At 34.1% G+C, this 16161-nt stretch overlaps 1 protein-coding gene across 1 annotated transcript in view; it reads left to right on the forward strand.

Annotated features, from left to right (window-relative positions):
* LOC132545884 (AT-rich interactive domain-containing protein 3A-like) overlaps positions 1 to 10864 on the forward strand; it is a 59914-nt gene extending 49050 nt beyond the window's left edge. The window contains exons 4-8 of the mRNA XM_060209557.1: positions 2638 to 2821; positions 3213 to 3424; positions 3594 to 3674; positions 7198 to 7458; positions 10761 to 10864. Of these exons, the coding sequence (XP_060065540.1) occupies positions 2638 to 2821; positions 3213 to 3424; positions 3594 to 3674; positions 7198 to 7458; positions 10761 to 10864 (842 nt within the window). The remainder of the gene's footprint in view (positions 1 to 2637; positions 2822 to 3212; positions 3425 to 3593; positions 3675 to 7197; positions 7459 to 10760) is intronic.
* The last annotated feature ends 5297 nt before the right edge of the window (positions 10865 to 16161 follow it).

Consider the following 16161-nt stretch of genomic DNA (forward strand, 5'->3'; position numbering starts at 1 on the left):
ACAGCACTACAATACTTCTATTAGAATAGTAATTAATTAGCCAGGTCAATGATTAAGTTATGCATTGTCAAAGAAAATATGTCTTCTTGGTAATGAGTAATTATGAAATGTGTAAAATATTAATATCTCCCTCTGCGTGTGACACTGTAAATGTACCTGTATACAGTTTGATTCTTAATCATTTTTATTCACAACAACGTTGATAGAAGTGTTGTAATCAAATTGAGAGTGACAAGGCTATATTGGGTCGCGACTGACTGCTGACCTGTTGTTGCTGGTACAATACAAAACAAAAAGCTTGATTGTAGCCGTACAAGGGATGTTTAGGGCACGTGTGGTTATTTATTAGGTGACAACCTTAGTGCTCTTTGATTGGTCATTGAGATTCTGGTAATCACATGACTTGGAGATCAAGTTAAACTACATAGATTGGATTCAGGATATTGATGAATAAATGTGGATTCATGTGAAAAGAATAGCTATCATTGTGAATATTATTGATTAGTTTGAGTTAATTGAGCAATCAGTACTCAGAAATCAATGTTTATTTTGTTAATCATATTGTGGAGATAATGCAGCCATTCTCACACAAAATACAGAGTCACTGTCATCGATTAATGAAATCCACCAGAATTTTCTATTATAAAATCAGCTTGGTGATTGGTCAGAATAATCGAGTATAACATGTCATGGAATGATGTCCCTTTATCATTACATATGTAATTAATTTGTGTCCCACCCTCTCATAGCTTTGCAACCACAACTACAAAACATATTTCTTTGTTGGACTATTTCAAACCCTCAACTTAAGAAACAGTCATGTATCCTACATACACTTTCCAGCCCCTGATCTCACAATCTTTCATTCCCCATCTAAGCCTTCCATTTTTTTTCCCAGAGGCATCCAAAACACCAGTTTCTTTCCCTCTGGTCATCCTCTTTTTCTTCCTTTTTTTTTGTCCTGCCTCCACCTCTGGCCATCCTAAAATAAACAGTTTCCCTTGACTGTCCTTAACAAATGAGTGGCCTCTCTCAATGTCCATAAATGTGAATGAAACAGTGTTCACGCCCCGTCCTTTCCCGCCCCCTCCCTAACTGGGTTAGTAGTCGAGATGTAAGGTAGCACTACAGATTCCTTCACTGTTTAATTGATTTTTCTATAATATCACCAGAACATTATACCGAGTTTCACGGAGAGATTGGCTCAACAAACCTCCAATTAAGTTCATATTATCCAGCAAAAAATTTCCTTCATCAGAAATACATTATTAATTCCTGTACTCTACTGGAGTCTCCGCCTTGTGAACGTTCATCATATAATAGTGTTAGTGAGAGAAGATCAGGATTGGAGTGGAAATGATTTGTAATAACAGCTTAAATTGATCCCGTATAAATTAATAATTATCATTTTATCTACATCTATCAGAGACAATGTTCCACTTCATCCAACAGGGTTTTTTTATCAAGCACTTTAATTTTTCCTGCAACTTTGATAGTTTATGTACTTTTGATACTACTCCACAAGACTTGTAAATAAGTAATGAAATTCATCATTAGAAGTAAGGATGTGGAATTTTGATTTTTAACGATCACTGTTGGGTTTGATGTGTGATGCTGTGATGTTTATCTTGTCTTTGTTGTGGCGTTGTTGTCAACGATTCTGATTTACCGATTATTAAGTATAAGACAATGAATATTTTAGTACGGAGGGTTATGAGGATCTCTGATCTATCAGTAGAAGTATATGGATCCCAGTCATGCTATCATCATATTAAGAATATCAAATGATATACTTCTTACGTAAAAACAAAAACACACAGCAAGTCTATGGCGAGATGTTGTTGATTTACTTTGATGACAAATCGGAAATATAATGTAGCAGTAACGGTAGGTTATAGGGAAAAGCTGGAACAATTTTATGTGTGTTTTTGAGGAGATAGAAATATCTATGGATAATTACTATAGGAGACAGTGTATTGATTTAATAAACCAACATGGAGGCAAGATGAAATGAAAAGACTGTGTTGTTTTTTTACACACTGTTGATACTGATGATGAGTGATGTCTCAGATATCAATATTATGTGTTTTGAAACACAAAATCTTGGTATGATTGAAAAATCAATGACTTGGATAATAAAAATGAAAATGGAGAAATATTCCCATGTCAGTTACAATTAGATCTTGATATGTGAATCTGCATTACATTTGATTCAGGGAGCTTCCCCATCAAGATTAGTACACAACAGTGACCTCTTCACTGGAAGTTCCTTTCAGTGAAACTTTATTCTGTTTGATGGAATCAGTTTGCAAACTGACACTGTTTATAGCGCTTGTTAAATATTCTTACATTGGATTATAGCCTCGGGATTGGCTATACTAATTAGACGGTAGATCAACTCTTGTGAAATTAATGATAAATCAACACTAAAATTATATTGCAAAATAATTCCTCTGCTAGAAAAATATGTAAATCCAAAGTAATTACAACAAAACAGAGATATCATATTGTCAGCTTTATCACAAAGAAGTCACTGTATTAGAGACTAAATTATACAACTTCTAAAAGAACATCTATAAGCAAGCATTTCGTCTCGTGTTACACCTAAATCAAAGTGCTTTTATTTATATATTGCAGGAACACCAGTGAACAGAATTCCCATCATGGCAAAGCAAACACTAGATTTGTATGAGCTCTTCCGATTGGTTGTCTCAAAAGGAGGCTTGGTGGAAGTCATAAATAAGAAACTGTGGCGGGAGATTACAAAGGGGCTGAATCTTCCGTCATCAATAACTAGTGCAGCTTTCACACTTCGAACTCAGTAAGTATCGTCTATAGTTCAGGTTTTATGACCTTTTATCAATTTTCAGTTTTTACTAAAATATTTTTTACCTTTATTGATAATATATATTTTTATCTTTGAATAATATGTGTTTGCACTATAACATGCCATTAGAATTGTGATGTTTGGAATCCCTTCTGAGTTAGCAAGGCGATGTATTGTAGGGCTGAAGACTGAACTCAGGGCCCTGTAACCCTAACAGCTCTTAGCAGCATCAGTTATAATTTGTTCCTACATGTACTGTAGTTAAAATGTTTATATCGGAACTTCACTTCTTACAAAAAGATTTATCAAAAATACTTTTTTGCTGTTTGTATAAAAAATGAAAATTTACATAACACCTGTATTCACACCTATATTTTATCAACAGGTATATGAAATACCTATATCCATATGAATGTGAAAAGCTTAAATTGAGCTCTCCACAAGAGCTTCAAGCAGCAATTGATGGAAATAGACGTGAAGGTCGTAGGTCAAGTTATGGCTATGACCTTTCACCTGGACCAACCTTGATCCCAACAGCTCATCACCCTCACTTGAATGGAAATCTATTGAATGGCAAATTTGGAGGCAGCACATCAGGTACGTATTTTCCTTATCAGAATTTTGGATTTGGCTTTAGATATATACCAACTCTAAACTTCTTTCTGATATAGTTGTGATTCTGATTTGACCTTTAGTTGAACATATCTTAATTAATCAGGTGAAATGTGGTATCATTCTGATTTCAAAATAAATTTCATTTTGAAAGCTGGATTTTTTTCCAATGCAGACCGTCGATCACCTCTGACAAGCTTGCAGAAATTATGGCAATTACAGGCTCATCAACTATGTAAGTACCATTCATTACCGTCTTTAACCTTTAGTCTGTTATAAATTTCACAGAATTCAGAGATTCTTACAGGTCATCTCAATGTGGAAATCATTAAGATTCTGTAGTAAGTGAAATAAACATATTTCACAAAACACATTAATACTTACTTTTATAATTTTAATTATTTATATTGATATTGAAATACAACATATTTGCTAGATAAAATGAGCATCAAAATGTGATTTTTCATGTCCCCCACATTTTTTAGAGAGGGGTGGGGCACCTTGTCCATACTGAATCATAAATCATTGCCATATCTTGAGAACTTTTCAACATATTTGCTTCCTCTTTATCCCATTGTATCATGACACCAGGTTCAGTTTCTAGATTGCATAGGAAAGGGGGCATTGTGAAAAGAAATATCACCTTTGTGAGAATTTTTCATGAAAACATTGGCACTACTGTTTGTTTATAAGCCTGCAGAAGTATTCACCTCTCTTCAACAGATTAAATATGTAGGTACCTGTTGGAAATAATTAAGTGATATAAATGGTTTTTGACAGAGATAATTTTAGAATCAATTCTACCATGGTGATGGAGTCACCTTGTACATCGAAATCTAGTAAAAATATATATGAGATGGTTATCTTTTTTATTCATCTATCAAATCAGATTGTGGCTGTCTCAGGCAAGGAAAGCTGTTGGTGTACTTAACTGACCGCAATTAAACCTTCTATTTACAGTAACCAAATAAACATAATTACATTATTAATGGTGGAACCGAGCTAGATTATTTAATGGCATTTTTCAAAAACTAATAGGTATTTAATTTCTGTTTGGGATCAGATTGGTAATACTGTATTTCTGATATCAATGGTTTCTCCATTAAATATCTAACGGATATATCAGTTGTGTGAATTAGAATTTCGCATGGTTAGAGGTGATCGCTCATTCGACTCGCGGAAGTTATCTCTGTTTTCATCTTATTTATGCTGTCCAATGCTTTGTCATAAAAACGTATCAAATCATAGGCTTTGCCAAGTCACCTGGTATTCCAAGATCCCAGATCACGTGTCAGCGCATTAGATGACAGGTAATGAGAGCCTTTATAATACGCTAAATAAATCTTGGCAATGGATTGTTAAAATAATATGATGGTTGGTTATAAGCAGGAAAATGATTTTTAGACCTTTAATTTAATAGCTTTATACATTTAACACTCTCAATTAAGCTGCTGCCAAACAGGGTCTGTCGCGAGTATAATAGCAGTGTTTGTTGAGCAGTCACCGCGCGGGACGTTACAGCTATTCCGTAGATCGATTCCCCAATCATTTAGTGCGCTGAATTGAAGAAAATAGGTTTGATTTTTGACTGTGATCTGGAGATGTGTAAAAAAAACCTGAGATCATTAATTGTAGAGGCAGTTACTGAAGGAGGGACATTGAGTCTGGAGGGGAGGTAGCAGATGAAATGTAACCCTCAATTGACCCCGTCTGGGGTCACAGAATACTAATAGGGGCTCCTCTTTAGAAGCCATCATAGCTGCTCACTTGGGGCACATCGGATTCAGATTTCAGTATGTGATGAAATAGATACTCCACTACGCTATTTATTTGTCTAAATATTTAGAAAATTATCCTGTAACAGAAAGGGCTATAGATTTTATAACTATGAGTGTTGCATTGACAGATGGATTGAGAACCAAGTACCAATGTCTCCAACGATCATGTTTCATGATTTAATTGGTTTATTTAACGATACCAATACTAATGCCACTTTGAAATCATTTTCTAATGATAATTTAATTGTTTAGAATGAGGACATCAATGGAATATAAAATAGTAATTGAAATGTATATGGTATCTCTAGTAAGGGGCGAGGCAGTGATTTGGCTCGGAAGGCAGTAACTTTATAAACATTATGTGAAACATGGTTGATTTAACATCGCGTCACACAAGACTAGTTATGCTGTCATACTAGTACATTGGGCACCCATCCCTCAAATTAATCACTACTTTTACCCTTTAATGATATCAGCATATTATCCAGTTTAACTGGTATATCTTATGTATCAGTAAACCTGACTTTCCGGATGTAAGATTAACCCAGTGAACTTTTGAGAAAATGATAATTAGGTACCCTCTCTACACTAATGATAGCTGATGCACACCTAGTTTTAAATCTTGATTATATTTACAAAATGAACTGACATAATTTTACAATTATTCATGCCTGAACCCCGCTTCCTGTTCAGAACAAAATTACAATCGTTATCAACCATTTTTGTGCGATACATTTCATTTTAATTATTTTCTATTGTACCTTTTCATTTTACATACTTATTAAGACTTAAGATATATAAGATGGTTAAATGATGATGAAAGTTTTTAAGTTATTCTATTTGTGCTTTACGTAGCTGATTTTTTTTTATCGCCCACACAAAATTTTGTCAGGTAAAGATATCTAAAGAAAACATTATGTATGCGATAGGGTTGTGTAATTGGAGGAAATTTCAGGATTTTGATGATGGTAATTTTTACCTATCTGTAACAGTGTTGAGTGGGTGGAAACAATTCTATAAAACCTTTTATCTGAAGAACCATTTTAGCAGCAGTTATTTGTATTGTATATTTTAATGATGACAATCATCTTTAGTAGTATCTTATAATTCAGTTTTATGTTAATTCTGTAAAATATCTTACATGGGTCTTATGAACATTAAAACAATCCATTCATTGTAGTTGATTATTATAACAATATTTTAATTAGGACATTTTGATCCGTCACTTGATGGCAGTTGTATAATTCTATTGATAGATTTGACACAAACACTTTAAATAAAACATCTAATCACCGATGCTTTAATTTATTCTAATCATGACACTAATTGAATGAAGACACCTTTTTAAACGGAAGTTGACTGATATGTGTTTGCTGCAACACAATTTTTCAGTTTATTTTTAATGAAATTTCAGAGCATCTAGACAATTCTATTGGTTTTTTGTTTTTTTTTCTATATTAAGGCCTCGCATCAAAAATTAATATCCATCCTACCCTCTGTCTGTCTAACCATTGATCTGTCTGTCTGTCCATCCATCTATATGTCTGTCCATTAGCAGGACAGGTCTTCATGATACTTTACTCAGGTATTGGTTCCTGTGTCTTATTTTGCTAGGTGACAATGCTGGAATTTATGAAACATGTGCCACTATTGTTGAGAAACGATCCTATGATTCACCAAACATGTGCCACTATTGCTAAGAAACGATCCTATGATTCACCAAACATGTGCCACTATTGCTAAGAAACGATCCTATGATTCACCAAACATGTGCCACTATTGCTAAGAACCGATTTTATGATTTATCAAACATGTGCCACTGTTGCTAAGAAACGATTCTATGATTTACCAAACATGTGCCACTATTGCTAAGAAATGATTTTATGATGTATCAAACATGTGCCACTGTTGCTAGGAGACATTGACAAGATTTATCAAACATGCAACTCTTTTCCATTCAAACATTCCTTGTCTTTTCAGGTGGTGAGGAAGAAAGTATGCCTCCCACTTCAACCCACCATCATCGGAGTCTCACAGAACATCATCTTACAGAACGCGATGCTATCGCCATGGAGGCGGCATCACGGGTTATGGAACATGCCACTCGTAAAATGGAAGAAGCATCGAGGGCTGCCGCGCTGGTAGAGGAACCCCCCAGAAAGAGGCTGATGACCTCGGAGGAAGAGCGAATAATTTCACACAACAGTATGCCAAGCACACATATAAAGATTACCAGCAGAAGTAAGTACCCACTAAAGAGTGGTCAGATTCTATTTGTTGTCAATGGGAAGGCAATCCGGGTGACAGATAGATAGAATCATGTCCATTAGCATCTACATTGCATTCATATTGACAATAAATCTGACAACCATTCAATAGTTATATCAACATTTTGTCTTAATAGTATGGCCTGTGTATTTCATCAAATGATGAATTTTATTCCCTTATCTACAACTGACCTCTGTGTTGTGTGTTTGTGAGACTGACTAGAAGATTTGTGGTACACACCCCTCTCCCGAGAGTCCACAACTGACCTCTGTGTTGTGTATTTGTGAGACTGACTAGAAGAGTTGTGGTACACGCCCCCCTCCCCAGAGTCTGTGAGACTTGCTAGAAGATTTGTGGTACACGTTCCCCTCCCGAGAGTCCACAACTGACCTCTGTGTTGTGTATTTGTGAGACTTCCTAGAAGATTTGTGGTACACGTCCCCCTCCCGAGGGTCCACTATAGACCTCTGTGTTGTGTATTTGTGAGACTTGCTAGAAGATTTGTGATAAACGTCCCCCTCCCGAGAGTCCACTATAGACCTCTGTGTAGTGTAAATTTCATGAATAGGATATTATTGCATGCCTAGTTAAGTCTATACACAGGTAAAAGGCTCCTGAATATGCCCTCCCTTTCATAGCTATCCTGTATAGAGACATCACCGCGCTGACAGTTTGTCATTGAATGTCTCCTTACAAAAGCCGTGAGGTGTGTCGAACACGACAAATTTTACCTGGATAAAGCCGCCCTATCTGATGGAACCAATTGATGGAGCTAGATCTCTGATACAAGAAAAACATCTCTTATTTACATTAAATGGCTATCAGACTTCTCAGCAGAACATTTATATTCAGTATGAACTCTGTTCATTCCCAGATGCTCCTTTAAATACAGAATTCACCAAAGAGATGACTTAATTGTATGATACACCTTTCGATACCTACTTGTTGGAGGGAGGGACAGTAGGAGGCAGGGATAGTCAGCTGTTTTCTTTGACCACACAAGTACTAAATGGACAAAATGGACCTTGAAATTTCTGTCCTTTGATAAGACATGTTCGTCTGCACAGATATCACGCACAAATGATCCGTAAGATCTAAGAGACGTTTTAGTTTGATGTGTCTACCTCTTTACAACCTCTTACAAAATTTAGGTTAATATACCCGAATTAATGGCCTTTATTAAAATCACAAAACTGATATTACACTAACTTCAAAAAACAAGACTGATGAAACACATATGCTTGCTGACTTAGATGAATATAAACTGCTTTTATATCAAGCCAAATAGTGTCTCCTGTGGTGACATACAATCAAATCGAATTCCTTTTATACAATTTTGTTGCTCATTTTGATCAAATGCAATCTTCTAATAGTTATATGACATTCTTTAATGTGCTAAGGATTTTTTATTGGCTTACAATTACGACAACTTGGCTCGTTTTTGTACAGGTGTCGCTAAATGTAGGATCTATACACTTCATAATAGGATTATCTTGATATTAATTTTGAAGAAAAATGGTTTATATATTTACCTGGAGATTATTTAAATACTTTAAAGGAAGACGGAGAGACTCGCCACAGATAGACTTGTTGTGATTTCTATACACAATTTAAAAGAAATTATAGAATTATAAAAAACGACTCACTTGAGTGAGTTGTTTTTGATGTGATATTCTGTCAAGGGGATAGCTCGTTTTATAGACGAACTGTAGATTTTCATCAAAGGTGTTGACTTATGTAGAAACTTTGTAATTTAGCATTTGTTGTTATAAAAAATTCATGATATGAATCAATTAAATGTTAGTCTGCAATATAAATCGAATACTAGCTCTACCTTATAGCTTTTTTTATATAATTTGATACATGTAGAAAGACAAGATATTGAAACATTATGATGTGTAGTGTTCCTGTGAGATGGTAAAAAAGTTAAATCATGGCTGGTCTTCAAAGACTTTTTTTTTAAGATGTTTATAAATGTTAGCTTTTATTAGATTGCATTAGCATGATTGAAGTATTAAAGCTTTATAAAATGATCTTGATAGGAGATAGTTAAATAATACATTTTTAATTCATAAATATTCATCAATGTATTGATTATTAGTGGTGAAAACATTTCCTGCCATGACTTGTAAGAGTCAGAAAGTGCTGTCGATACATAGAGAATATCTAATCTTATGAAAACAACCATTTTCTTAATTTCATGCTCCGACCTGTGATTGGCCTGAATTACTGAGTACTTCACCACTAAAGCAAAATATTTGATAAAATTTTGTGACAGACAGCATCAACGTTTTTCATTTTATGAGAAAATGATAAAATTTACATTCAGTGTACGAGAACAGCATTTAATCTAACATCAATTTTAACATACGTGGAATTTACATGGTACATTTTGATCCACTTGTGAGATTACATCATACAGAAGATCTAGTGACAAGCTGTGCCCTAAGATATGTTAGGTAAAAATCATTTCTGTAAGGGAAAATCTACCTTACATCCTGTATGTATATGACACTATCAGAATGGTCCTGCAGGCGGAGATGGCAGCCAGTGTTACACCATGTAATCACACCATACAAAATACTTCTATTTCAATTAAATTCCTGCTTTAAAAATTTGCTGTTCTCAGAAGTTCCTATAAATAAATTTGATTTTTATCACAAGGAAAGTGAATGTGGTACCTTGATTTATCTATATGTATGCCAAAGGCTACAGGTTTACATTTACTTTTTAGAATTAAACTCATATAGTACCTTTTTTGAGGGAATTTAATTAATGCTAAAATATGTTACAAAATGACATTAGATTTTATGTTTTGATGTTCTTGCTACTGATAAAATCGTGTTGGTGCCCCTGTGTTCATGTATATTATTTTAGGTTTTGTGGTTCAAAAAGTATTTTATTAAAGTACTCTATGACAAACTGCCTTTGGTAATAATAATAGATGTATCCTGGGGTTGCATTGGCTTGACAAAAGTGAATTATTTCTTAATGTATTCCAAACACCTGCAAGTATCAACAAATGTCTGTAGATGTGATCTGTGACCTTGGCTATAACCATCATTCTCGAACACCAACCCATCTATTTTCACAGATTGGTTTTTTTTTTTATCATTAACTATAATTCATAGAAAATAATGGTATCTGAAATTATCTTCTGTTAACATGTATAAATATATAGACTGCCATGTTCCCTTTCTGTCCTCAGGTCATTCGTGATGATTTCTTTCATGATCAAATGTGTTTAAAGAAGATTGTTGTTTTTATATTTACAGATGATGGTCGAACAGAAATAGACAATTCTCTCGTGGTAAGCATGGAGATTAATGGCATCATGTATCAGGGAGTCTTGTTTGCACATCAACCTAGAAGGCTGTGAACCTACTTCATATTGGACCATACACATCAAGGCTTTCATTCTGACATTAGCCAGTAGTAGGCAGATGGAACAGGGAATTTCATTGGTTGGATCATGCATTCATAGCATAACAATTAACCAAACAAAAATAAGTTTACAAGTGACACTTGCCATAGTGATGTTCTGGTTGCCGTGGCGAAGTTCTCAATGGACACATTTACCTTGGTCAACAGAGTTCAGAACAATTTGGAGTGGTGCAATATCTTGAATCAAGATGGCTGCTACAAAATGATGTGTGATAAAGACATTATAGTGAACTTTACAATGTTGGACATTTAGGTCAAAGTTATGACCTTGACATTGACTCAAGTTTACTGAGGTCAGAGTGAGGCTGGTGTGTGGTATAATTATAGATGAGTGATTGTGAGGTGAGAATCTGAGGTGACCTTATTTTATTGTGTGCAATGAGAAATCTTATCAAGGAACAGAGGAGTTGTGAGTTGATAATTAGTTAATGTATACATGTTATAGCCACGATTTATCCTACCCTGTTAACTACAGATACACAAACCAACATGTTTATCCTACCCTGTTAACTACAGATACACAAACCAACATGTTTATCCTACCCTGTTAACTACAGATACACAAACCATCATGTTTGTCCTACCCTGTTAACTACAGATACACAAACCAACATGTTTATCCTACCCTGTTAACTACAGATACACAAACCAACATGTTTGTCATGTTTGTCCTACCCTGTTAACTACAGATACACAAACCATCATGTTTGTCCTACCCTGTTAACTACAGATACAAACACCAACATGTTTGTCCTACCCTGTTAACTACAGATACACAAACCAACATGTTTGTCCTACCCTGTTAACTACAGATACAAACACCAGCATGTTTGTCCTACCCTGTTAACTACAGATACAAACACCAACATGTTTGTCCTACCCTGTTAACTACAGATACACAAACCAGCATGTTTGTCCTACCCTGTTAACTACAGATACACAAACCAGCATGTTTGTCCTACCCTGTTAACTACAGATACAAACACCAACATGTTTGTCCTACCCTGTAAACTACAGATACAAACACCAACATGTTTGTTCTACCCTGTAAACTACAGATACAAACACCAGCATGTTTGTCCTACCCTGTTAACTACAGATACAAACACCAACATGTTTGTCCTGCCCTGTTAACTACATATACAAACACCAACATGTTTGTCCTGCCCTGTTAACTACAGATACAAACACCAACATGTTTGTCCTACCCTGTTAACTACAGATACACAAACCGTCATGGTTACCATATTTGTCCAAATAAGTGACACTAATGAGACATTTGACTTTGTAAAGTTAGGAAAAATGAAATCTTGTCCTCCTCATATGATTTATTTGATATAGAAAGTGAGCCTGTATACTCTAAACCATTTTGACATAAAATTTCTGAAACAAGGTTGAATTTTTTAAATGTATATTAAGTGATATTTCTTTACTATAATGTTGGCAGTAAACATGACAGGAATTCTGTAGCCGTAGATGTGTGATTTACCATTCCTTATCATGATACACCGGATATATCGCTCTCGCCCAGAGTGGTAATGAAATCAAGTGACATTTATAAGTAGACTACTATATATCAGTAAGACTTATTTTAGTGTCATATTTCCTAAATTTGGAGTAACTTTCCTTCTTTTATGCTTTGTTTGATTTTTAAAATGTAAGGCATGTTACAGATGTCTTTTTTCAAGGATCGAATACAACATTAAAACTGTTATTTTCATAGAGTCACTTCAGCACAAAACATGCTAGAGCTGTGGAACCTTACATTTCCTGAAAGCTCCACTCATTTTGTCTGAATGATTGACCTTCATTTTTAGTTAAAATACAATACCCAGTCATACAGCAAACCAATTTCAGAAGTCCGTTCTGATGGCACTTCTCTATGTGGTACATGATGGGTATACATTGAAGTCAAGTGTTTACAGGGTTTACCTTGTCTTAACATCACATAGTCAATATTAAGCTTCTGAAAAATCATTCTTTCATTATTTTGCTGCCACTATATAAGAAATATTCGATAAGGTAAACTTCAAGTGTTATTGTCCATTCTAATTTGTTTCTGTTGTATTTTTCAATGCTGAATACTCAGAATACTTAATGTTTCTTTTTTAAACATTTACTCATATGTTACCAATATGGAGGGATGTAACTATATGTGGCAATCAGGTTTAACAATATTTCCTTTACGATGAGAGACCTCCATTTCTTATAAGATTAGTATGTATACAGTATCAAGCTAGTTTGTATCACTGTTTTCTGTGGGAGAGTATCCAGAATTTGTGAATTTCTGTTTCCTGTGGGAGAGTATCCAGAATTTGTGAATTTCTGTTTCCTGTTGGAGAGTATTCAGAATTTGTGAATTTCTGTTTCCTGTTGGAGAGTATTCAGAATTTGTGAATCACTGTTTCTATAGGAAATAACGTAAGATTTACTAATTTTGTTTTCAAAGAAAAGTGTCCTCAATTGTAGAATTTGTGTATCTATATGTCTATGTTTTAGGGTTGGGGATCTCTGTAGGAATGTATGTATAAGAAAAAGGACATGTTTATATATTACCACAGACTTATAGGTCTTACACATATTCATCAGTGTCTATATTTAGTGGGTTTTTTTGTTGTTGACAATCATTTCATTTATATCTTCATTTTTACACTTTGTATACTTAATTATTATTAAATAATGTCTTAATACCTCAATGTAGTTTAAATATGTGTGTACCACATCACTCATTGTTACCTTTATCAAATACCTTTCATCTGGTGTATACAGATATCACCACAGTACAAATTCAATTCTCCGTTATTTTCTAGAGCATTATGAGATAAAATAGGATTAAGGATTTCATCAAATACCCAAAGACATGTGATCAGTTTTTGTGTGTTTTGTTTGTTTATTTACTGAAGTTATTGATATAGAGGGGTCATTTTCACAGTGTAGGTATCATGTTGAATGCTGTTTTCCACTGTTTTATACTGAAGATGGTAATCTTAATACTAGTGATGTTCTCTGTCCTGTTGAAGGTTCACTTTACCACAAACAGTGATGAAAGGTAACATTGAAACTATATATCATCACTTCCTCATGACTACTGTTTGTTTATAGTGTGTTTTGTATTATCACTGCCTTAGATCTGTGTTCAGAAATAAGTCTATATAACAAATATGTGGCATTGTGAATTCCATGTCTCCAGTTTTGAATAATTAAGAACATATTTATAAAAATTTATATAAGAAATAACAATCACTTAAAGCTGTGATATCATGGGACCTTATTACCTTTAGACACTAAGTACACATTTAGATCTGCAGTGCAACTGAAAAAGAACGTACCTTGAAGCAATATCTATAACTTTAAATTGATTGGTAGATTATTACAACCAATGAAAACCTTGTGTTTAAAACTTGGTAATATTGTCTTCATTATTAGTGAGTGTCGTATTTATGTTTAATTTTCTTGTTTACCTCCATCTTGTTGTCCATGACAACAGGCACCCTCATCTTTGTAAACAAGATCTGGTTCTCATGTCTTCCAAGCACATGTCAATTAACTCACAAGGAAATACTGTCACATGCTACATCTCTCATCCTCAATAGTTCCTTAGGTCATTTACATAATGTTGTCATGTTTATCATTTCTGTTTAAAATATGTATACTAGTCATATAATCACCAAGTATTGGGGATTATCCTAAAGAAATATATATATAAAATGTAACGTCAATCTTTTTCTGAAGTTTTAACAATGGGGTAGATGTCAATTGTGTGCCTACAATATTGTACCTCATAACTGTAGATACTGATAGTGTGGTAAATGTTCTCAACTGATGCTGGTACAGTACTGAGTAGATACAGATTAATATGGTAGATGTTCTACACTGTTACAGTACTGAGTAGATGTTCTACACCAGTACAGTACTGAGTAGATGTTCTACACCAGTACAGTACTGAGTAGATACTAATTGATACGGTAGATGTTCTACACTGGTACAGTACTGAGTAGTTACTAATTAATACAGTAGATGTTCTACACTGGTACAGTACTGAGTAGATACTAATTGATACGGTAGATGTTCTACACTGGTAGAGTTCTGAGTAGGTACAGATTAATATGGTAGATGTTCTACACTGGTAGAGTTCTGAGTAGATACAGATTAATACGGTAGATGTTCTACACTGGTACAGTTCTGAGTAGATACAGATTAATAAGGTAGATGTTCTACACTGGTACAGTTCTGAGTAGATACAGATTAATATGGTAGATGTTCTACACTGGTACAGTACTGAGTAGATACTAATTAATACGGTAGATGTTCTACACTGGTACCATAATTAGGAGATGCTAATTAGTGTGGTAGATGTTCTATTCCGGTACAATATTGAGTAGATATTATTTTGATAGTGTCAGTAGATGTTCTGCAGTTTTCTTTATATGAAGACTATGGAATATCATAATTTCAATAGTTCATTGTAGATCTAACAATTACAATTATGTTTCATGGTAGAAGGGAACTGTTATTCTTATTAAACTCAAATTGTAGGATACAAAGGTTGTGTGTCCTCCATATGGCGTGCAATTTTCCACCTGTTGAATTTGTATTTTGATAATATTCAATTTGTACATGTATTATATTTTTGTTTTAACTATAGTTACGCACTATTGGTGCATGGATGTTATAGGTGTTTTGCAAGCTTATAGAAGTTTTGTAAGTATTGTGGTAGATTGTCTATAATGATGTCGTTTCTAATGCTGTTCAAACAATTGTAGCAAGATATATACTACAACATTGGACCTTAAAACACTGGAACATTTTAATTACAGTGCTTACTGAATGATGGAAACATTTCTCTTAAAACATGATTAAAAAATTTAATAAAAAATATTAATGAAAAAATAATACATTTGATTTGTTGTTATTTAAAGGGATATGCTTGATGACTTTTAACCCCCTCAACACATTCAGATGTTGCAGGAACCTGTTGAACAGCTGTGACTTTACTGATTAGTAATTAAAGATAATGCAAACATTAGCCTTATTTTCCACCTTATGCAATTTTTCATGCTCGGAAAATGTTTGAAATAGTACATTCAGATCAGGTCACAAACCATGACAAGCCAAGGTGACAAAGATCCCTTTTATTGATATTGGTTTAGAAACTATTTGCATTAATAATTCATTTATTATTTATTTATATAAATAATAAGTTCATTATTATCAGCAAATGGATATCTATAA

Source organism: Ylistrum balloti, unplaced genomic scaffold, assembly GCF_031769215.1.
Source record: "Ylistrum balloti isolate Yb309-2 unplaced genomic scaffold, AGI_CSIRO_Ybal_v1 Utg369860, whole genome shotgun sequence".
NCBI classification, from domain to species: Eukaryota; Metazoa; Mollusca; class Bivalvia; order Pectinida; family Pectinidae; genus Ylistrum; species Ylistrum balloti.